We start from the raw sequence: 24,989 nt of genomic DNA, 5'->3' as shown, positions 1-24,989 counted from the left end.
AGCTTGCGGTTTTAGAAGTTTTAGTGATGTTCAGCACACCTCTAGCTGTGTGCTGTTTAGTGCCGCAGGCGCAGTAGAGAGGAATGCTATGCAGCAATATGTGACCGTGCAACATTTCCACACTACAGAAAGGTGCTTTTCAGTGCTGTGATGAGAGAGAGAGAGAGAGAGAGAGGAGCCGTGGCATGATAAATGTGCAGTTTATATATGAACAGCTGCTCCTGCTTCAGAAGTATATGTCTGTGAGCCTTTAAAAAGCTCAAAGCCTTGGGAGGGTCTTGGAGGTGCTCCCCATGGACACTTTCAGGGAAAGGAAATGTTGTCGTTTGTATATGAAGTCTTCTGGGGTTTCTTCAAAGGACGTCTTGCTTCTTTTCATCCCTGACATGAAGGCCACAGATTGTTAGTGCTTCTGTCACATCTGGAGGAAGTGTTACTGAAGCAAACGGGCGCTGTATTCCTTCAAAAGGGTACTGATGCTAATTAACTGGCAAGGCTGGGAGCTTTTGCAAGAGTTTTTTTTGCGGGGCACCTGATCGGATTTAATGCCAGTCAATTAGTTACAAGTTAAGAACCAGAAGTTTAAGGGCAACACCTGAGAGATTGCACTGAGTAGGGAACAGGGAATGGATGTTTACTATACCATCGGGAATGGACTTTTATCCTGATGGCAGTCTCATCTGTGTGGAGATCACAGGGTGGAGGTTATCCGTTGATGTTTATTTCTGAAAAATGAGCGATCGTTCACAGAAAGAGAGAAATATAAATGTATTTAAGTTACTAAGAACGAATGCTCAGAGAAGTGCTTCATACAGTAGGCTAGCTTTAGAAAATGATCGACCAGCAAGATTGCATTCTAACTAACGAGATACTCATGCCTTGAATAATAATTGTTGAATTTCTTTTTTTTTTTTTTTGTTTCTGTCCTTTAATAAAAGTAGATGTCTTAAAGTTTGAGGAAGTCTCTCTTTGCTGTAGATGATGAAGTGAAGGTGGCAGAAAACCCTTGCTGCCCTTGGGGCTGCACTTTGTCATTGTTTTAATGTCAAACGCAGTACAAAGGAAGGGTTTTGTAATATTTGACTGTTTATCCTCCCCATCCAGCTCGGCACATTTCTAGATGATTGCATCAGTTGTTCCTGCTCATGCGATTTCTGCAGATTTAATTATACGCTTACTAGCCACCGATAACAAAATAAACCAACCTTTCCGTGTGTGTTGGGAAAATGAGTTCAGTCAAGTGTTGCTGTAATGGCACCCTACTGTATAATGATGTGCAATCTCCTTCCACATGATGGGATTAGGCAGAGACATGCAGAACCGTTAATAATGGTTCAGGGCTCGGCCACATTTACACCAGTATGAATCTGCTAACGCCACTCCAGACTGGCTTTGAGAAACTGCTTCCCGTTGATACCTAACTCGAGTGCCGCCTTCCCGCGTGGATTCGTAATCTCCTGGAGAATGCAGGACATCATAGGTCGGGCAGCGAATCCTGGCAGGTATCCCAGGTACGACGTGCAGGCTGGTGAGTTGTGTTAACATGCTTTTTGATTGTTTATCAAGGTGACTCCTCGACAGAAGGGTCTGCGCTGAGGATTCGGCGCGCTGTGTAATATGAGGAGGCTGTGTGGTCCAGTGGTTAAAGAAAAGGGCTTGTAACCAGGAGGTCCCCGGTTCAAATCCCACCTCAGCCACTTGACTCATTGTGTGACCCTGAGCAAGTCACTTAACCTCCTTGTGCTCTGTCTTTCGGGTGAGACGTAATTGTGAGTGACTCTGCAGCTGATGCATAGTTCACACACCCTGGTCTCTGCAAGTCGCCTTGGATAAAGGCGTCTGTTTAATAAACAAATAATAGTAATATGTCATCATACGGTGATATTCACGTTTCAGTACCGCAAGGTGTATGCTGAGTGAGAAAGTAAAGGATATTGCTGCTCCACGAATTTGATTTAAGAAAGTAAAAAAAAAATTAGGTGGGAGGCAATTGCAAGGTGTTTAGTCCAGGCAAACACTCGTGGGTTGTTGATTTCTCATTTTGTAATTTTTAGATTGGCTTGAATAAAAGGCTGTAATACATCCAGCTACTGATAATGCAAACTAAGGGCAAACGATACATGGTCGGTGCCTTTAACTGCTGCCCGTGGGGCAGCGAGGGAAGGGATTGACATTATCAACAGATGACCTCCCCCCTCGAATGTTCCATAGTTGTAACCGGCACATTTTCCCACTTGCTTTACAAGTGATTTGAATCCGTTCCTGCTTGCTAATGTATACAAGATGTTGTTTATCATGAGCATTTGCGTGCCCTGCAGTAACTCACCCCTGTGGTCGGTACGACTGTGCACATCGCTTATGGTTTAGAAGAACAGATATACTATACTTGGGGAGAAAAGTTCAAGACATGTATATATTTTTAAAGTGAATCTCTGTCAGTAACAGTGCAGTTCTCAGAGCTCTTCAATCCAGGACTGAAGGACATGTTTTCACTGTTCGTTACTGGCACAGTATCTTTTTCAGGGAATACGAGGTGTTTTATTGTGTGCTGATCCCCCGAGTTTGAAAAGTCCTTTCCTGCAGATTTCTCCTGGGACATTGGCGGTTTACCGATGCGTTTTGAGTTGTACATCAAGAGATACCCGAGGCACAGGTCAAGTCGTTTTAATTGCGTTAGAGTAAGCAGTGATCAAGATTGAGAGGTCTCAACCAAAGGGCTAATTGCATCTACATCCTGTGTGAGTTTGAGACAGACCCCAGGCACTATACAAAATAAACTAACAGCTTTGATATTGAGTAACCCAGTGCTGACACCTGGTAACAAAACTGTGTGCGATTTGTAATGTAACTTTTCTTTCTCAAGCGAGGCCCTGATTGCACTGCGGGAGTGTTTGTTGCACAATGCATGCTGTGACGCTGTGAGAGTTAATTTCAGTTAGTCAATGGGTGCTGTGTTATCAGACGGTTTTCAGATGGTTACTCCTAGGTTTGATTCAAGCACTGCTGACTATTGATGGAATCAGCAGCGTCAGGCCCAGGATGTAGAGGGCAGCTGTATTGGAAGGCTTGCTTTTAAAGTCAATCTTTTAGGAATCAAACCCTGGATTCTAAACAGAGCATGTCTACTAGGGGAGTGTGGGATCACTCAGAAGTGGTGCATGGTTACCAAGGAAATATTAGCTCTAAAATGTGCCCGCCCGCTGCATGCAAATCACTCCCAAGGTAAACAGACTTTCAGATGCTTGGTTTTGTTAAATGCAAGGCTCTTGAGAACACTAATAGGCTGAGGCGAAAGTCAAGTTTTTTCAGGGTTACCAGGCAAGGTTCAAAAGGATGAAATGTGTCAGATAATCATCACCGCGTCTCTTCAGCGGGGAGCGGATGTGTGTCACACAGCACGAACCTTTTGAACCGAGGCTAACTGAAGGCAACGTTTTTAGAGTTTTAGTTTTTAATGAGCAAGAATGAGAATTAAATGAGTTCTCTAAACTAATCTTCTCGTTTTTTTTAGAATTATTTTTTTTATATATACAAAGTGTTGTGTTTCATTCATCACAGACTGGGAAGTTTTTAAAGCAATCCCACAACCACAACAGAACTCTCAAACATGTATTGTCTCCAAGTTCAGCTGGCACACAGAGTGGTGTAACCTTTAACCCCTCCCTCAACACTACTTTATGAACGGCAGGGGGGCGGGTTAAACGGTTGCACTCTGATGTAACAGGCATGTTTCTGGGAGCTCTGTTTAGGCCACAGGGGTGCTTTAAACTTCTGAGTTGGTGGTGACTGAAAACGAGAATGATACGCAAATTGACTAGAAACAAGAAAATGAATATATTTAGTAAGATAACTGTGGTACCAGCTAGCAGTGCCAGTTGCTCTTTTTAGTGTTAAATGTGTGCAAGTGTACCTCGGAAAATGGTTTAGTTACGGTTTGTCTTTGTCATATTTTGGTACAATGTGTTTTTTTTTGTTTGTTTTTTTAATGGAATATTGATCTACATTATTGCAGAAAGAACCTCTGAAAACCCTTATGATTGAAAACCAGGGAACAAAGTAGTTTTTTTTTTCTTTTTGTTTATCCGAAGGACACAATAAAACCGTAATAAAAAAAAAAAACTAAGTAAATGCCACTTGGAAATGTAAATAAAGACAAATTGAAAATATGCGACACTCCACTGCAGTTGTCTGACAGAAAGATGTTAAAAGTGTGTGGCTACCTTGAAACAGCCTGTTATTTCATTGCCATGGCAACAGTGAAGGCCTTGTTTACAGCATTGTAAAGTTTTTAGCTACAGCTAACAAACCTGAAGCTACTGTGCCTTTTGGGGGATGTAGACTAACTGGACAGTGTACACCTGCTTATGTTTGGATAGACAATTTTAGTCTGCAAAAACCAAGCAATTCTCTTTTATTCTGGTGACTGTTGCTTTAAAATACTGCTGTGTCTTTGAACTCTCAGTCTTAACTTTTTAGAATGTTTTTGATTTTGTGCTTCAAAGTTAATATTGTGTTTTTATGTAGACAGTGAAAGCTATCCTCTAGTTCCAATATCAAATCGAGTTCGGTCTGCAGTCTACAATCCAGTCTCTGAAGTGTGTGGTTTGCATCTCTCCTCTCCTGGGTCTTTTTCATATGACTGCTCATTGGATCCCTCATCACAGTGATCTGGACAACCTGCAGTGGTACAGCCAGTGTCTCGCTACCAGTCGGCTTGATAGAAACGAATGGGGCTGATCTGCAAACTCTCTCAGTCCAGTAGGGTGATGGGGGAGGAAGCCGTGCAACCGTGAGTTGATTTTGATCCTCATATCAGGAACCATTCACATATATAAACAGGCAGAGCCGTCATACGCCTGCAACCACTCCGTGAAACACCTTTGTTTTAATGAAGTTTCAAACTAACCTTTCAGTTAAATGAGAACGCAGCGGGCACATGTGGATCTGAGATCCTGTCGGAGCCTGCAGCTCTCTCCCCTCCTTCCTGCTGACTCCACGGATGGAATACCCAAGTACCCCCTCACAGCTGGGTGGTGACAAATGATAAGCCACGACTCGGAGCCACAGAAGCTCATTTTATTTTCTTCAGAGGATGCATGGAAATATACGAGACATTAAGCAGCCGCTGTCCCCTCCTCCTCTCAGATTGCCAGGCCTCGTCGCACAGGTCTCTTGGTATTGTGCTTTTAGTAATTATGCTGAAATCAGTCAGCCCTCCTTACGCAAAGGTTCAGCCCTTTTAATATTCTTTATCAGCTATACATATTTCCATATAAACGAGGCTTTATCTCCCTGGACCTCTATTTTACTAATGTGCTTCTGTGCTCCTTATTTTGTTACTGTCCTCAACTTAAATGAAACCAATGATGCCTACAATCTAGAGATTCCAGTCTGCACAGTGGGGATTTAATGAATGGTGTGCAAGGGCTTCTTTAACCACTTTGTAGTGCCTGCTATATATCACAGCAATGCCATATATATATATTCTGTTGCCTTTTCTTATTTCTTTAATCAAGGCTACAGTAGTTCAAATTGAAATTTCAATCCAGGATTGGCACTGTTGATTAGATTCATTTGTTCATAGTGTTTTCGTGCAGTACTTGCAGTTCCTCCTGATGTTTGTTTGCTGCTCTTACACCGTTCAGAGCAGTGCCCATGGTTGTGCAGCGGATATCGGTCTGTACTTTAGTCTTGCATTGTGCTCCCTGGCTCAAGGATGAGTGCTGCAGATATAAAACTAGACTCATGACCATAGACAGGGACACGCGGTAGTGAGAAGCCAGAATGGGGAGCGATTTTTACTTTACTATTTATTTTTTTGTTACTGCTTTGGCTTTCTTTGCAATACGTTGAAACACGTGACCCCGTTCGTTGAAAAGAGTTTTCTTGGGTGGCGTGATCCCTAGTTCTGTGACATGTTCTGGCCGGTTCTAAATCATCTTCTTCATGGCAAGAGGGAAATTGTTAGACTTTTTATTTCCTTACTGGAGACATTTCCGCTGGCCCCCTGTTGGCACTCCTTCTTCATCCCAGCACCTGACAGATCACAGCAGAATCGATTGCCAGCACAGGGTGGCCTCGCTCCTTCAAAAGGCACGTAATGCATCTTCGCAGTTTTGTCCATCAATACCGGCTTAATGGAATGACAGCAGCGATGTCTAATCACAGCAGTGCTGACAGCTCATAAATCCTGGCTAATGTGTCTCAGGTACAGTAGCATATGGCTGGGTAGAGATAGTCTATATTTAGCCATGGCAAGAGTAAACAGGAGATGGAGTTTAAGTTCTTTTGTAAGTGATTGTTTGTTTTGCTGATATGAGTATTTTGTAACAGACCTTAGCCGCCCCCTTTGAACATACTGCAGCCTACAGTAAAAACGCATACACTGAATATCGCTTGCTGCTTTTACCCGTGCCTGATGTGATGTGATTTAACCTGACATCCCTACTGCAAAATATTGTAGCCATTGCATTTCTTAACCAACGATGTTATGCAACAAGTGCATTCTTCTTCAGTGTCCCTCTCCGCTGTGCAGGGCTTTTCAAAGTGCAAGCCTTTATGACATCATCACAGCATCACGCGATTCTGTAGTGTGTGTGTACTGTAGGATGTGCTGTGTGTGCACTGAGAAATCGAAATGTCTTAATGTGTGTGTGTGTGTGTGTGTGTGTGTGTGTGAGTGTGTTACATTGGTTCTGTGCGTACTGCACTGTAGCACACAGAATGTATTGGAGGGGGGCGGGGGGGGCGGGGGGGGGGGGAGAATCAATGTTAGAATATTGCAGCCTGGCAGAATGCTTGTAACCTAATTGAATGTCTGTCAGCATGGCAGGTGGTCACAAGCCACACGCACACCCTAAAGAAGTGACTCCTTTACGCTGTGCTACGCTGTCTATAGCAAGTCAGCTTTAAAGAAATGTCATTTTCACTTCAGAATTGTGTTTCGGGGTTAGGGCATGTTTTCTCTAGAAACGATTGTTTGATCTAAACATGGAAAAAAAATAAAAAAATAAAAAGGTTCTGTCATAGTTACTTCTAGGTGAATTTCTTATAATTAGATTTCAGATGTAGTTTTTTTTTTTTGTTTTTTTTTAATTGACCACAAACGTGGACGTTGTCCTTATCTTGTCTATCTTGACAGGATAGATCAAATCATTTTGGTGCTAAATGCAAGGCTGTGCTTGAAAATCAACACGACGTGATTTACATTTGAAAATGTGTTATTTCATTTATTTCACTTTTCTATTGTTGGGGACATGCAATTGGTAGAGCATCTTTTGCGCGCGTCCCGTCTGCGCTGTGCTCTTTGACCCTCCTCAGTGCGGTCTCTTACACTTGTCTTGTTTCTTTTCTCCTCACAGGAGCTGCGCAGGACATACAAGGTAAGCTGAAGCTCTTTCACTACCTCTTGCTTGTTTCTGGATCTTGTCATTCTGCAGTAAAGCCGCTCTGCGTCCCATGGACTCCCACTCGTCCCAGAGAGGCCTAGGCGGCACAGTGGTTGAATGTATTGGCCGGAAGTGAGGTTGTATCAAATGCCCCTTCTCTGGACAGTAGTTCAAATCACAAAACCACCACACGATTTGGCACAGCTGCCGAGGAAAGTCATTGAACTAGCTTGAACGTTCCCTGGCTATGAAACATATTTAAAGTGTAATACACTGCATACATTTTCAACATAGTGTGGAAATGTCACTCTCCAGACTATATAACATTAATATTAGATGGCATGTTTCTATATTTAGTGTCCTTTTATATTATTTTGCTAATCTTCCTTGTTCAGGTTGGATAAAAATGTCTGACTGGTTCTAGTTTAACTTTAGAATGACCATCCTGTAAATATTTTTACAAATGTTTTCCATGTATTTCTTTGATTGGTAGACCTGTTACATGCCCCGCTAAAGAAATCGTACACTGCATTATGTGTAAACTCGAAACTTTGAACATTTTAACATACTGGGAAAACCCATCATAAGAAGCTTTTAATAAATTGCTGCAAAGTGTGTGTATAGGACTAAAGGGGCCGTCTTAATACCACCTACCAATCTGCTGTGCGATCGCAAACTGAACAGAATATTAAAATACTTAAGAAGTGAATGGTTGGTTTCATAGACCCTGGCTAGCACGTGCTTCGCCTCCCTAACGTTGCATTGGGTAAGGTCGTCCATGGTTAGTGCTGATCGGGCAGTTCGGTAATTGGATTAATATGTATATTTTTTTGGATTAATATGTATATTTATATTTTCTCTGTGGATTTAAGCACATTCCTGCATTGCATCCCACATCCTTGGTGGCTTGTGCTGTCATGTCCTTTAGAAAGTGATAGCAAGCCGTGTTTGTGCTGTTCACGTGTAAACAGGGCTTGAAATGAGGGGAAATTTGTCAGCTACTGAGCCGTACCAAGCTTCTGCCCACACACCCGCCCGCCAGGAATTAATGGCTGTGACTTTCTCCTTCCTCAGCCAATCACAAGAGAGAGAGAGATGCTGAGGCCATCAACGCTGTTTACTCTGATTGCAAAAGAGCATTCTCTTGGCAAATGGGTCTGTCGCTGATCCGGTTTTATTCATTAAAATACCATTTCCAGCCAACTTAGCTTTCTTAATTAGAATTGAACTTTTATGAGGAGACTCCCAAGGGCGATTTGGACTGGGCCCTGTGTTTCGAAGAGCTGTACAGTGCAGTATTATCCACGGTTTATCGTTCATAGCGCCTAATAGATGCATAGATTTATCTCCGAGACGCAGGCTGATTTTCATTCGCTCTGACCTCTCGTGGGGTAGACATGTGCAGGGATTGAACCAGGAACGTCCTGGTAACAAGCCCTTTTCTTTAACCACTGGACCACCAAGCCTCCCCATCACACTGCTGCCAAGGTGTGTCCATTATCAGATGATGGTGTATGCAGTGGGAATGCAGAGGGTATTGGTTTGTTTATGCAGTAAATAAGCGTAACGCCATGCCCTCTGGTGGCCAAGCTTGAATAATGCAATCTTTCTGATGCCTAATTCATTGACCAGTGACCTGCATTCAGCTGATTTAGAAAATGTCTCCATTGCAGCTGCCTGTGTATTCACTACAATACACTACAGGCAAGAGGAGAATGCATTCACTCCAGTGCACTACAGGCAAGAGGAGAATGCATTCACTACAGTGCACTACAGGCAAGAGGAGAATGCATTCACTACAGTGCACTACAGGCAAGAGGAGAATGCATTCACTCCAGTACACTACAGGCAGGAGGAGAATGCATTCACTCCAGTGCACTACAGGCAAGAGGAGAATGCATTCACTCCAGTGCACTACAGGCAAGAGGAGAATGCATTCACTCCAGTGCACTACAGGCAAGAGGAGAATGCATTCACTCCAGTGCACTACAGGCAAGAGGAGAATGCATTCACTCCAGTGCACTACAGGCAGGAGGAGAATGCTTTCACTACAGTACACTACAGGCAAGAGGAGAATGCATTCACTCCAGTGCACTGCAGGCAAGAGGAGAATGCATTCACTCCAGTACACTACAGGCAAGAGGAGAATGCATTCACTCCAGTGCACTACAGGCAAGAGGAGAATGCATTCGCTACAGTACACTACAGGCAAGAGGAGAATGCATTCACTACAGTACACTACAGGCAGAAGTCCATCCTGATTTCTGAATGCTGTTTATTTTACCCTCCGTGAGCATTGTGTGCGTTTTTTCTTTCTTTTTTGTTTTTGTATTCAATTTGCTGAGAGCCTTTTTTTTATGTTCTATTGGAACAGCCTGGACTCGAGACAATAGCTTTCCATAGAGTTGTTCTGGTGTCTTTTTAAAGAGGCGTAGGTGGCATATTCTGTATGTAAAACCAGGCGTATTGTTCTTCATTAAATACACTGAAGCTGAATGCACTCCAGATAGTGATTTAACCAGCTCAGTGTAGTCATTCCAAGCTCATTCTGCACCATTTTTTTTTTTTTTTTTTTATCACACACCGTTTATTCCCCCCCCCCCCCAAATGTAAAGATTTTAAGCTATTATTCTGTAGCACCCTAGCAAAACACTGAATACATTATTAACAAGAAATGCCACGTCAATAAAAATGTCTTTCTGTGCAGCGAATGTAGCAGACGAGAAAAAAAAAAGCACATCTTTTAAAAACCAGGGTGATGGACAACCCTGTCATAAAAATGCTTTCTGATCTGGGTAGGGAAGACGCACACACACACACACACACACGCACACACGCACAAACATACACGCACACATGCACAAACACACACACATGCACAAACATATACACGCACGCACACACATATACACACACACGCACACACACACACTTCATTTTGTATTCTAGCAGAACTGAAAAGGTCTAATATGTTGAGGGAAAAGGTTAAGATCAAATTCCCGCTGCTTTTAGCCTCGTTTCTAGATTACTCATACAGCACTTTCTGTTACAGTACAGCCTTTTCGCATATATTCGTAGCAAAGCAGGGTCTGTTGCTGTATGTCCACGTGCTGATTATTTACAGACACACATCCTTTTATTGAGACGTCCGCATCATACCGAACTGAAGTGCTGCACAGCAATGGGTGGCAGTCCGCTCCACCGTGCTGCTCGGAGCGGAGTGCATTAGCAATGTGTATTTCTGACAGTCAATACAGAGTTTAGTTTTCTGCATTCTGAACGCTTTCAGAAGTGCAGGGTGTTCAACAGAATGATCTTGACGACAGGCTGCTTGTAGAAAAGCGTTACTAATCCTGCCAATGTTCCCGTCTAAGTAGCGGTTCAAATAAGCAATTTAGAAGAGAAATGTAAGACGTAACGTGAAGGGACATGGCGATTTAACATTGAAAAAAGCACTGTGGCTGATCTACAGACGTGGGGGCATGAGCACTGGGGTCCCAAAGAAAAGCATGCTATGCTATATTCAAGCGTCTTTGGAACTTGTGTTTTTTTTTAATTGTTTGGAGTTATTGAACGATAGATATTTTTTTTTTGCCGCTAGCATTCACTAATTCCAGCTGTGGCTCTGGTACTGAATCCCATTCAATCAAATGAAAGAGGATTTTTCAGTGCAAACCAGATGCTTTGGCCACAGCTGTAGTTGCGGTTGCCGCTGCGTCCCAGGACTGCTGTAGTTCACAAACCCACCCCGGTGCCGACGGCCCAGGGCGCAGCAGGATCTCATGGTGTCGTTCTGTTTCTCTTTTCAGTTCCAGGTCAGAACCTGGAGACCGATAGACCGACGGCCCAGGGCGCAGCAGGATCTCATGGTGTCGTTCTGTTTCTCTTTTCAGTTCCAGGTCAGAACCTGGAGACCGATAGACCGACGGCCCAGGGCGCAGCAGGATCTCATGGTGTCGTTCTGTTTCTCTTTTCAGTTCCAGGTCAGAACCTGGAGACCGATAATGTGTCGGTGGTGGAGGGAGAAGTCGCGACCATCAGCTGCAGAGTCCGAAACAACGACGACTCGGTCATCCAGCTGCTCAATCCAAACAGACAGACCATCTACTTCAGGGACGTGAGACGTAAGCTCTGGTTTCTTGGGTTTCTATCCCGCACACATGGATCTCCAAGAATCATCTTTTTTTTTTTTTAAATGAAAATACAGTTTTGGAAAAAGTCACTATCCTTGTTTTTGTTTCCTGTTCTGCAGTGTAGCTTGAAGATGCCATCGTAGGACTGTGCTGCTGTGAATGCCATTTGAATACGAGTCTGTAACACTGCAGGCTCGATTTTCAGAGCACCGTGATACAGTGTTAGTCAGGTAGACGTACAGAAAATCCATCAAATTGAGTGTTTAGCCAAGGACTTTTTCCTTCTCTCACAGCAGGGTCCTTCTGGCAGAAACATTGCTTCACAAAGCCGTGTTCTAGCAATAATTCTTATTGTATTTGTATTGAACAATTCTGCATAACAAGATCTAGAGAAGGACCAGCCCTCACCCCAACGCCCCGCTCTCAAATACAAAGCTATATGAAAGAGCTACCAGGACATACACACTGTAAGACGGTGCATGTTTAAAATGACTGTGTGCTAGGGCCTGTCATGGTTCAAGATGTGATATAAACTGCAGTTTTATAAAAGGTCAGAAGAGATGAGGAAAGCAAATTGTGTGCAGTGTTCGGTGTGATGCATATTGTGTGTAATGAATCACAATGGCTCAGGGAGTAGCAATCTGCAAAGGCCACCTTGTTTCTTTTCTAATTCGCATCTGCATTCTCCATTGTAATGAAGCTCAGGCTGTTTCTGTGCGACATGAAGTAATTTCCCCTTTTCGGCTTAATAAAACCTTGATGGGTTCCTTCAAAAGCCTGGTTGCCTTGCCCGGTAATCAGAATTGATTGCAGTTGTTTAGGATAAATGGCATGTCCACTGAAGCCTCTTGTATTTAAGCAGCACCAACAATATGAATGAGATGAGGGAGCAATCACAGGAGAAGAAGAAAATAACACAGGGGGAGAATTCCTCTTGAAAGCCGTGCTCTCTGCTGATTGGAAATGGAGCTTTGCAATTAGGTTGCCTGGACTTTTAATTGTGGTTTGCAGTTTACTTGAAGTGGTCTTTGTCTTATTTCTGTAGTCTAATCATTCTGGTTTTGATAAGTGACAGAATAGCGCATTGGAAGCCAACCGTATATTTGGCCTGCAGCTAAAACTGATCATTGGGTTTTACTGAAGTCTCTACAATATATTATAGCATGACATTCAAAAAAAAAAAAAATGGACTAGATTTATCAAAGCCTTTTACTCTAAAATTAAACATAAATGTACTTGAACGCTAAAGACTGAGAAGTTGAATCCTTGTCCAATAGCAGGAAAAGTAAATGTAATTTTTTTTATAGTTTTATATGTGAAAGGAATATTTGATGTATTATTTTTCAGGTTTCTCGTTGTATATTTCCACGAGTGATCTTTATTTGTTTAACTGTGTATGTAGAAAAGTAACTGCTTATGATTTGAAGATATAGACACATACTGTGATATAATCTCAAGGCTGCGTAAGTAAATGGATAGTCGCTGGAGCCAGAACATATCTGTGATGATGAACCAACGTCAGGTCTTTCAAAGTCCTTATTTATTTGTTTTGTTTTTTTCTATAAAATCAGACAATATGTGTCCTTGTATCAGCTGTTAAATCTGTTTTAGTAATGACTTAGTTATTGACGTTGTTCCTATGACATTTCTGTCACAGTATATTATAAAGCACATCATCGCCATCCTGTCGTTTTCATCTCTGTGCTGTGTGTTCTTTAATGGATACATTCAATTAAATCATTAGCCCTTCTGCGTCCTCCGCTATGAGCCTCTAATCAGTCACGTGCTCTGCATCTTCATAGTCCTGCCAGTGGATTCCATGCAGCCCCAAACAGAATTGAAATGTTAAAGCCAGTGTGAACTGGGACCTGTCGCTGCTGCTGTGACTTGCCCAGTCTCCTGCAGCAGGGTGCTGTCCAGCACTTCCTAATGGAGCTGATTTTTATTTCCTTTGTTTGCACCGTGTTGTGAAGATGAATGTTAATGCTGATAGCTGCTCTGCAGCGGGACTCCGTGCACTCTTCACCTCCCACCTCCACCAGCGTATCTCTATTGTGACTTGAGCCACCTCCACTGCCGTGCACACAGCCGGAGTCCCACAAAGAAGTAATAACAGTATTTGTTATGCTAAGAGCAGGAGCAACCCTCTAGTCATGCACAGTGTGCTCATAGCAGGAACACTCGTGGTGTGCAGGTTTAAATGTCTGCCTAAGACTAAAGGCAGCTGCAGTTCGGTGGTTGCTCAGTGTCAGTAAGCATGTTGAGCTCCTCTGTGTGAAAATTGCTTTATAATTGCAAGTTCCGTTCCTAATTGGTTTTGAGATTCAGGGATATTTTAAATTGGTCTTAAAGGCAGCGGGATCGATGTCAGCCCAAGATTAGGGAAATCAAACATGTTCGTTCTCTTTTAGTATTATTCCTTTCTTCCACAAATGTTTGAACGGTTTTAGATGACGACAGCATTTAGATCCTCTTGTGCTTCGCTTTGTCCACTGAAAAGGTCGAGGCCTCCGAGCTCATTTCACTGCGCTGGTCAAGCCCTGCTTTGCAAGCCCCGTCTTTATGCTCAAGCGAGCATGAGGAGAAAGTCACCCAGCTGCAGGTCATTGATGCTCTGTACAGTCGCACCGGGGAATCTGGCCCTGATAACACATTTTCAACTGTGTCAATGTTTCAATGTTTAACTGCTCCTCTCGTGTGTCCTGCACAGCTCTGAAGGACAGCCGCTTCCAACTGGTCAACTTCTCAGACAACGAGCTGCAGGTATCCCTGTCTAACGTGTCACTGTCTGATGAAGGAAGATACGTGTGTCAGCTCTACACAGACCCACCCCAGGAAGCCTACGCCATCATCACCGTGCTGGGTAGGCCATCTCTCTTCACTTGCCTGTGGTAAAGCACGATCTGCAGAGGAGGCTAAAAGCAAAGGGTGCATGGGTCAGACAACGTATTGGTTTTATATTTTTGTGATTTTTTTCTAGGTAATGTTAATGGCTTCGTCCAATAAATCTATTCGTGGCAGTATAAAAAGCAATTGCCGTTAAAAGTGCTTTTACCGGAAACCCTTAGTTATGATTCTGTGGCACTGTTTAATTAAGTCTAACAAATGCACTTTTAAGAAGCTGGGTTGCCTCTATCCCAGGGCGTAATTACTCTCTTTTGAAACCGTAAAGTGTAACTAAATGACCCTTATTACAAGTGAATTCAGACCACCTCTCTGCAGACTCCAGAGTTCTTTCTGTTCTGAGAAGTCATCTCCGAAGCGCTTGGACGGATTTCAAAGAGTAAACTCTCTGTGAACTGCCTTACTTATTATTAAGAGGTGCCTGGTTTGAAGCATACGAGGTAAAACTACAGTCAATGAGGTGAACGTTTGTCCGTTCTGAAGCGGTGGATGAGGTTGTGTGTTTTACCGTGCACTCCGTGTCCTGTGCGGTCACTGTTTGGTGACCCTGTGCTGTAGGGTGGCTGTTGATTTATAGGGCTGTGTTCTGTGATGTCAGTCCCACCAGGAAACCCAATCATTGAGTCCCAAGAGGACATCGTCAATGAAGGGAACACGACAGAAATAACATGCACTGCCATGGGGGGCAAGCCGGCTGCCAGTATCCGATGGCTGAAGGAAGGCAAAGAGCTGCAAGGTAAGAAATGAAAAACAAAATGAACCAGCAGTTACAAAAAATGAACCAACACGAGTGAGCTGCAGTGTGTAGTTTCAGCAGAAATCAAGTGAGTGCGATACAGAAACATAAAGGAAAATAACTGGATAAATAGACTCGATACCATGCTGCCATGTAGTAAATGACATCACCAACACATTCATAGATTTAAACAGAAATAAGCGAGTGTGGTTGCCATGGCATCAAAAGTCTACACCTCCACTGTTTGTTTTCAAACACAATTTCCCTTGACAAAGGTTTGTTAAACATACCGAAACATTGGGAAGTTGGCTTTTTTGAGCAAACAAAGTTTTAGATATATATATATATATATATATTTAGAAAGGAAAGTAAACACAGTGCAGTAAGCTTGTTGTTTTTCGTTCTTACAGTCGAATGTGAGAGAGGGGGAGGGGTTAAACTTTGTCATCTGCTGTCTTTGATTAAGAGAAGGTAAAGGAATCGATGAGGTGTCCATTAATGAGGGCTTGTTTCCTGTTGTACTGAAAGAATAACACAGTAACCTTGAGTTTCTGTAAGGCAGGCAGCCAGCAGCTGCCAGTTCAGCAGAACTGTGTAATTGGATCAGCTCATTTTACACACTGATTGTCCAAATACTGAACTTTGATTGGCAGACAGGTGGGCCAAACCCAGCAGCAATCCCCTTAGAAAGTTACTCTGAAGCTAGAGCAAGAACAGATGAGTAACCCAATTGTAAGCGCGTGAAACTACCCAGTTCAATTTGTTTTTCAGAGCGCTGTCAATGTGTCCTGCTACTGCAGTTTTAAAATGACTGGGCGTTTTTTTTTTTTTGCAAGGGCCAGTTGAGCCATTTAGGAGAATCAACGTGTTGGGAGAGCGTGGTGTGTTTTGTTTTTTAGTGGAAGATTATTTTACAGTACGTTCTCGCTCTTGAGTTTTCAACACACCTTGAAAGCTTGATACACTCAGATTAGCACGTCTTTCCTCTGCAGGAGAATCGACAGTGGAAGACACGGACGACAAGATGTACACGGTGACAAGCAGGCTGATTCTCACCGTCCGCAAGGAAGATGACGGGGTCCCTGTGATCTGTATGGTCGACCACCCCGCTGTGAAAGACTTCCAAGCACAGAAATACCTGGAAGTACTATGTGAGTGAAGAGACCTAACCTTGATTGAAAACCTCCACAGCAGCACAGACGCACCAAGCACGCAACAAACGTCTTGGTTTGAATTCATGGTTTCTATTTCATCGTACCGTGCTTGTTGCAGCGATAACGAAAGTAGTTTTAAAATGTTATTCACTTACATGTGCTTTAAGAAACATATATCAAATAGCATACGGGTCAGCGTGTAGATGTCATTGCGTGACAGTGTATTCTGACCCATACGTTGTTCTATTTTCATATTGCTCGGCTTGGCTCTGACCTTTCTAAAAGGAAAGCGGATGAGCTTTGGTTCATTATCAGCAACTTGACATTTAGACAAGCTTGGTTTAAAATCAGATTAAAAACCAATTTTCTCTACCATAGAGTTCCTATTAATAATCAGGGTTAGTTCGGATGATGCCTTAATAAAAAATCCCATGGGGGAACTACAGCCAAACAGAGGTGTGGGGGGGGGGCTTTCTATCAAGGCCAGACTGTCCCCACAGCAACCTGTAAGGAAAGAGCATTCAGGGGTGCCTCACCTTGCACAAGCACTGCAGCTTGGAGTGCAGAGAGAGTCATCTGCAGCTGATGCATAGTTCACACACCCGAGTCTCTGTAAGTCACCTTGGATAAAGGCGTCTGCTAAATAAACAAATAATAATAATAATTTGTATATGCGCGTGGGAGCGTGTGTGTTGTTAACATGCTTGTCGTTATTTTCAGCAACCATTGTAGAAAACAATGTGTTTCCTTTCTTAATCTTTCTGTAGGACAGCTCACAGGAAACTCATTTCAGCCTTGTTCTGTACCTCTGGCACCATTCTTACCCATTGTCCTTTTTATTTATTTTCTTTGTATTTTCTTTCTTTCTTTCTTTCTTTCTTTCTTTCTTTCTTTCTTTCTTTCTTCGCGTCTCTGCCCCCCCCCCCCCAGATTGCCTCATACATCAGGTTTTATGATCACAGGGATAGTAAAACTGCAGCTACACTCTATAAAGATTGCTTATTTGTTTTCTAAACGGCGTCTCCTGGGCGCTTGCTTTTAAGACGTGAAGCATCCTTTATCTTTTGAAAGGAATGGGGTAGAAGAAACCCATCCGGTTGCTTGAGTTCTCTGTGCTGTTGCTTTCTTTATTTCTTTCTCGGTATAATCTGAGACGTTCGGGGCACACCAGTGCCGAGTTTATACTCGTCCTACCATGTCGTCTTTAGAAACGATAAGCAGACAATTCAAATGAACTGAGCGACTGACGATTCAGCCATCGTTGTGCCAAACAATCCCATCTCTGATCTGTCACAATGGCAGTGCAGTGTGTTGAAAACAACAGTCCACTGCAGTACGTACTTTATTAGTTTGTCCACCATAATATAATATACTTATTTTTTATTATTGATTGTGACCAAAAAGTAGAAAAACCAATAACTTAAACAAGAAGGCATTTTAGCTCAAATGTATATTTACATATAAACGAGAGCTGTGCACCTGTATGTATGTTTAAAGTATTGCATGTACAGTATCTAGTTAATTCCGGAGCTGGTTCATGTTTCTTTAGTGCATTTCATCCTTCTTGCCGGAGTTGTGTTTAGCTGGATGCATCAGAATGCTCTGAAGCAAATTGCTTGCAGCATCGGAAGCCAGCCAAAGCTCTGCCAGGCTCGGAGGTTCCGTGGGAGTGGCGAGACTCCCTCGCATGCTGTTCTGTGTGCCACGCTGTGCCATTTATATGAACCTGGTCCTTCCACAGATAAGCCTGAAGTGAAGATCACAGTGGGGTTCCCCCATGGCCTGACCAGGGAAGGAGAGGCCTTGGAGCTGAGCTGTACAGCTGAGGGCAAACCCAAGTAAGATGTGGATTTCAATCTCTCCCTCTGTGCGTGTGTGTGTGTGCGTGTGCTGGAGTCCTTCATTACAAATGCATGTCTCCTTACAGTGTTTTTAATCCTTGTTTACAATGTCTTGTTCAGAGCAGCACAGGGATGATGTCTTTTAAGAACAGGCTTATTACACTCTATTTTTTCTATCCAGGAAGAATAAATCCTACGTGCAAAAAAAAAAAAAAAAAAAAGCGCACCATTTTCTGTAAAATGAAGTTGACATTTGTGCTTAACATATTAGATCTGCCTCCTTGGAATAACAATGCAGGCTTTCTTTCCTCTCGTTTGAAACATTGACCCCCTCTGCCCCGTGTCTGTTCCTGTGCCTGTTTAAAATCAAGGAAATCGACAAGCTCCAAAATTAAACACAAGCAAAGGGAAAAAGTTCCAGTCAGCGAAATGAATCGTCCTTTAACTTGAAGGAATTGGGACCAATTAAGCTGAACAGTGAGGCAGAGCAAAGTAGGCATAACATGCACACACGTTGTGTTTTTTTTAAACATATTTCAACCAGCACAGCAGTGAAGGAGTCTCATTAAAGTTGCTGGTGCTCTCATCGGAGACACCGCTGGGTCCTGGCCTGGATTGTGAATAGGAGTTTAAGATGACTACTGTTGGCAACCCTGTCCCTTACAGCATTTGATCGGGATGTCGGAAGCTGTCATTATAAACGTTACTGCAATATACCGTGTAAAACATAGCAAAGTGTTGTAAAGCACGATGAAGCGCCTACAAGTGTGGTAAATCACAGAGAAACACGCTGTAAAGAACGCTCTGCAGATTCATCCGTAGTCAGCTTTATACCGGCAAGCTGGGCTATGCACACACTAATTGAATAAGAATGGCCTATTGAAAAAGCGAGATAGTGTCCTTCTCTGAATGTAATAGTACCACGGCCGACCAATCCCAGATATGTAGGTTGAAGTCTTTGTGAAGGCAGGCTTGAACACTGGGTGGTATATTTCTTAGCAAATCCAAGAGTTCTGTGCTTGGAGGTATAATATCAAAATGATTTTTAAAAAAAAGACCAGCTTCTTGTCATGCAGGTTATTCTAATAATTTAATTCATGGAGCAGGGGGAGAGGATTCGGCTGCCGTGATAAATCTTTCACCTCCTCCCAAACGAATTCCATGAAACCTGACCGGCTCTGACTGTGCTAATGACACATGAAGAACGATGTCCTTCCACAGTGATGTACTGATGTGATTTCTGCTTGGTAAACATTGTGCTTATTACAGCCTGTTAACTGAGCACAGATTCTATGTACTCTGGGACAGTGAATATATATGAAAGAGGTCTTAATGGACCGAGTAAGAAGCTGTTAGCTCAATCTTGTGGATTGTTTTCTGTAGAGTCCTGGCTGCTCGTGACAGAATTTATTTAGAAAGTGTCCTTTTTCAGGATTCGGACATACTGGGCTGCAAAAACAGCGGGTCCCTCAGCTGGAAACAGTTACATCAGGGGGCGATTTTGGTTTTGAACTGTCTGGACACTTGAAATCTTTCGTTGATGTGTTTCATTGGTTCACTGCAGTGTTCTGCCTCGAGCTACAGTTGTTGTTTCTGCTAATCCAGAACCACACAGACTTAAAGTTCAGATGCACTAACCAGGAGTGTGAAAGCCATTCCAGTTTAATACAGGGTGTTCCACGTGTCGGGCATCGTGGGGGAGTCGCTCGTATTAATGACGATTTTGGGATGCTCTGTGTTCAATTGGGTGGCCACCAAAATGATCGAAACACGTTCTCTTTTTACTTAGACATTTCACACCGGAGAAATAAATACAGACGACCGATATTAACAGTTATACCCGTGACACACCCTGTCGGCCTGGTTCTACAAATGATCTGGCCCAACCCCTGAAAAGGGCAAAGGGTCTGCTGTTTTTATAAAGTAGAGTGAGACGCCCGTGTGTCCTGACCCTGTGCTGTCTGTGCACACAGGCCCCAGTCGGTGCGCTGGATGAAGCTGGATGATGAGCTGCCAGACCATGCGCTCTTGACAGGCTCAGACCTGTACATTGACAGCCTGAACAAGTCCTACAACGGGACGTACCGCTGCATGGCAGCCAACGCAGTGGGGGAGGCCTATGCTGACTACGTGCTCTTTGTACACGGTAGGTAGTGCTGGACCTGTGGAGCTGAGGAGCAAACTTCACATGCTGACAGCTCTGGACAAAAGTGTTGCATCGCCCTATACAATTCATTCATGTCACAAAGTCGAATGAAACCCGCTGAATAACGTTACGTTAACATGTTGAATTGCATACCGCTTCGTAGTTTTCCACATACTGAACGGAAAAACTGTACTACTGTTGTGGCTTCCGGGTAAGCTGTTTTGCAATGTAATTTTGTAGTTTAATTTTCTCAATCCTGTAACTGTCTGTGATGCTACACTTTTGTTCACAGCTGCATATGTTTTCTGTGATGTTCTTCCAGTTGAAGTGTTGGGGGTGGGTTGTAAGCTTCTTGGCTGTTCTAGTCCATTCCATTGTAGGGCTTTGTTCCAGCCGGGTCTGTAATAATTGCATTGTGCTGCTGAAAGCAATTGAATAAACAGGGACCTGGTTGGACCTTGGAATGGGATGGAAAAGTCAACGTCCTCTACTCCAGTTTTTGAGCACGGTTACCCATTCTGTCCTTCTTTTTACCACAATCCCATTACCCCAAACACAAGATTTAGTTTTCTGCTGTACAGCACTAATCAAGGTCCACCCTGAATTGCTAGTATAACACACTGCTTACACTACGTAAACCTGGCCAGCTTTTATTAGGTTTTTCTGTGTCAGAAAGCATTTAAAAAAATACATAAATGCGATCTGACACATTAGAATCCACAACAAGCCGCTGTGACATCTGGTTGTTCCATATTCATAGAATTATCCATCCTCACATAAAAGGGTGACATCTGCTTATCACAAACGCTACAGCGTTGACATGTTTGTGATCTTGCTGTGAAACAGAACTGAGAATTCTGATATTGTTCAATTCCAGGGCAGCAGTGTGGAGTAGTGGTTAGGGCTCTGGACTCTTGACCGGAGGGATGTGGGTTCAATCCCCAGTGGGGGACACTGCTTTTGTACCCTTGAGCAAGGTACTTTACCTAGATTGCTCCAGTAAAAACCCAACTGTATAAATGGGTAATTGTATGTAAAAATAATGTGATATCTGTATAATGTGAAATAATGTATAATGTGATATCTTGTTACAATTGTAAGTCGCCCTGGATAAGGGCGTCTGCTAAGAAATAAATAATAAAATTCCGTCCGTTTAGAAAAAAAATGATTCATCCTCTCCCAATGATAAACTCCATAGCTGTGCCACGGATGAAGCATTTGATTCGGACTCTCACCCCGCTGTGCTGGAACACTGATCACTGTTGAAGAAGCTGGAGAGATCTTAAATACTGTTCAATCAAGGTCGCAAGCTGCACAGACAGTGAAGACGTGCAGGGCAGTGTTATTGATCGGGGGTTTACCCGTTATCATGACACATGCCATACTGCGAAATTTAAAAACAATCACACTTGCCTGCGTTGCTGTGTGTGAGCTTGTAAGTAACGTCCAATTCAAAGATCTGAGCAACTAAAGCTGAGGGAACGCGGGCGGAGCCACTTTGCTGCTTGGAACTTGAGGAGACTTGGGGTTTGATACAGCAACCTCAAACTAGGTCTTCCAGTCTCCTGGAGCCAGCTTTCAAGCCACTGTTCCAGAAAAAGGGGCTCAGTGTTCCCTCGGCTTTATACACCAAAAATCTTAGGGTAGATGTGATGACTCTATGCGTTTACAGTTTGATCAGTGTCTAAAAAATCCTGTATTCTGCTTGGAAGTGACTTACAGTACAGTGTCAAAGATAATCTTGGTTTTCTCTTAAGATCATCGATCTGCTGTATTATGTTACTGTAAACCAAGGGCTGGAAAAGGCTTGTGGTCAGACAAGATATGCAGAGACCTGTTATCAGAACGTGTGTTCAGTTATCTTTAACAAAAATGAATGAATAAGTCCATCTCTGCAAGTTTTACAGTAAGCAGTAGATCTGTAAACTTCTGTGAAAGGAGCTGCTGTCGGGCATGTTAGTCAAAAGGACACCATTGTAGAGTTCAAAAGGGATCTACTGATTTCTGAGAATACTAATGCGGTTTTCAAGCAAAACATTCTGAATAATGCAGGGGGAAAAAAAGCAGACGCTTGCCAGATTAAACATTAACTATATCTGGGTTTGATGTCATGAACTGACAGCTACTGTGTGATAAAACACAGCGTGAACGCAACAAGAATCCCTTTTGACCTGCCAAATAAAAATCACAATAGAAAATGTCAGAAACCAACAAGTGTTGCCTTTAAAACTGCTCCTAATATTGGGGCTGTGTGCATCAATCATTTATACGTACTTTACAGTCTTATGCGTTTACTGATGCTTTGTGAATACAGTCTCATAGTATTTCTGATTTAGCAGATACAAAAGCATAAGGCAGAGATGTGTATCCTATATCCCTGTATAAAGTACGGTACGTGTCATGATACAGGCATAGATAGCTATTCTGGTCATGCACAGATTTGCATAGAGTTTGAGGAGCGTGTTTTAGCTTTTGCGGCTGACATTTACTGAACCCCACTGACCTGCACAAGGGCAGCGACCCTGCCACGCTTGATGTCTTGTTGATGCCAAGCGCAGTGTGCATTTATTTGTTTATGAAATCACTGAACTGCTGTGCATTTAATGAGCGAGCTGAAAGCAGAGCTGAACTGTGGGATTAATAGACAGACCTGCTACAGTCCGGCACTCGCTGTGCACACACAGAACTGTACCTGTAAGCCGTGCATTTCAAAAGCCTTTTCGTCCTGAGGTTTCCGACTGCCAGGCGCTGACAGCACTAATAACTGCTGGCAGCTCAGGCGTTGCAGTGTGGAGTCTTTATAAAGAGCATGCTGCCAGGGGATGCCAGTCTCAGAAGGGTGGCAGCAGCACCCCTATGGCGAGAGCTGCAGATTCTCTTTGCTGCTCTTTTTAATCTGATCCTTTTTGAAGTCGTCTGCGCTGACTCAGTGATCAAGGACACTTCCGTGACAGTTCAACTGAAAACGGTGTCGTCCTGGATGGATTCCTAAAGCAGTTTTTACACCAAACTGGAAACTGAACGGACAAAATTAGAAATCTCTTTTTTTAAAGTTCCTGAATCTTCACCATGCCTGCTGCTCCACCAGTGCAACTTTGTACTGGTAACCGCTTGTTGCTCTTGTGTTTGTCTGCATGCCAGCCTCAAGACCCCCATTATTTGATTCAGTCATGCAGTTTTATTGTACATTTTGGTGCAAGGGTCTAGCTACAGTAATATTAATTGAACATATGTGTGTGACAGCTTGAGAATCGTTCATCTAATTGTCAGATGTGAATGTAGGACAACACGAATATGTGACTACTTAAATATCATATTATATGAATCCATTAATCCGTGGAAGTGGACAGTGCTGATGGTTTTATATTGATGGTTTTGTATTACTTGTATTGTAACGCTTGAAATGTTTTTGCTTACGATTGTAAGTCGCCCTGGATAAGGGCGTCTGCTAAGAAATAAATAAAAATAATAATAATAATAATTTTAATGCTTTCTGAATTGTTTTGCCACCTTTTCTTTATCCAGTGGCATTAATACATGGGGAATGGGTGTGAAAAGCAATGCTGGTTATCCATTAACACTTACTAATTTATCTAACAATACGGAACATTCTTTCTAAAGGTAATATACAAAACATATTTGAAGCAGGGCTGGGATAAGAGCCTCGAGCAGTCAGAGCCCTTTACTGATGAAGGAGGTCATGCACTCAGGTGCATCTGAAACTGGGGCTCAGACTGGCATGGAGTAGGAACGGGCAGCAGTGTGGAGTAGCGGTTAGGTCTCTGGACTCTTGACCGGAGGGTTGTGGGTTCAATTCCCAGTGGGGGACACTGCTGTTGTACCCTTGAGCAAGGTACTTTACCTAGATTGCTCCAGTAAAAACCCAACTGTATAAATGGGTAATTGTATGTAAAAATAATGTGATATCTGTATAATGTGAAATAATGTATAATGTGATATCTTGTAACAATTGTAAGTCGCCCTGGATAAGGGCGTCTGCTAATAAATAAATAATAATAATAATAATAACGGTAGGGGGGGGGGGGGGGGGGGGGGGGGGGGGGGGGGGGGTGCTGCAGGTGTGAGTTGTAAGTGGCTTCTCCTATATTAGGATGTCCAGAGATCCTTGTCATCTCTCACTTTCCCATTAATTGGAAGTGGAAGCTTGAGAGGATCCCATCAATCATGCTTGTCAGAAGGCACAGCTGGTGGAGTCTGGGTGCTAACTCTGCAGGGCACAGCGTGGCATCTCTCTACGGCATGTCGGTTTAAATGGTCCTCTCGCCTCGTTTGGAAGAAGCTGGTTTGCTGGGGTCGTCTCTAGTTAGATAAATGACAGGCCTTGCATACAATGTTTCTAGAGTCAAAGGATTAATAGAACCTCACATCGACCTACTTTTCTTTGTAGTATTTTTTTAGCAGAATTCCAAGGAAGGTCCTGGCATGTGACAACTGGGTGAACGTGGCGTGCATTCTGTGCCAGTCTGGTAGAATGCAGTGCTGCAGGTTCTGTGTGAAGCAAAATGAGTTTATTATATAGGGTGATGATGCAACACTTTTGGCCAGAGCTGTATATAAACAGACAAACGTTTCGACCAATTAAAGAGAAATACATAAATAAAAGATTTTTTGTCTTTCTTGTTGTGGAACAGAAGGCAGGGGGCTTTGGAAGCTGTTTGCCATCTTG

The 24,989-nt window shown here is 43.0% G+C and overlaps 1 protein-coding gene across 4 annotated transcripts in view; it reads left to right on the top strand.

The window, feature by feature from the left end:
* The window catches only part of LOC131708070 (cell adhesion molecule 1-like), a 152,964-nt gene that overhangs the window by 100,574 nt on the left and 27,401 nt on the right, over positions 1-24,989 (top strand). For all 4 annotated transcript variants that reach the window (XM_059010053.1, XM_059010052.1, XM_059010051.1 and 1 more), the window contains exons 2-8: positions 7,362-7,382; positions 11,366-11,512; positions 14,232-14,384; positions 15,024-15,161; positions 16,154-16,312; positions 18,057-18,153; positions 20,130-20,302. In XM_059010053.1, the coding sequence (XP_058866036.1) occupies positions 7,362-7,382; positions 11,366-11,512; positions 14,232-14,384; positions 15,024-15,161; positions 16,154-16,312; positions 18,057-18,153; positions 20,130-20,302 (888 nt within the window). The remainder of the gene's footprint in view (positions 1-7,361; positions 7,383-11,365; positions 11,513-14,231; positions 14,385-15,023; positions 15,162-16,153; positions 16,313-18,056; positions 18,154-20,129; positions 20,303-24,989) is intronic.

This window comes from Acipenser ruthenus, chromosome 40, assembly GCF_902713425.1.
Source record: "Acipenser ruthenus chromosome 40, fAciRut3.2 maternal haplotype, whole genome shotgun sequence".
Classification (NCBI taxonomy): Eukaryota; Metazoa; Chordata; class Actinopteri; order Acipenseriformes; family Acipenseridae; genus Acipenser; species Acipenser ruthenus.
The sequence above is the reverse complement of the archived record's forward strand: the minus strand, read 5'-3'. Positions and strand labels throughout refer to the sequence as shown.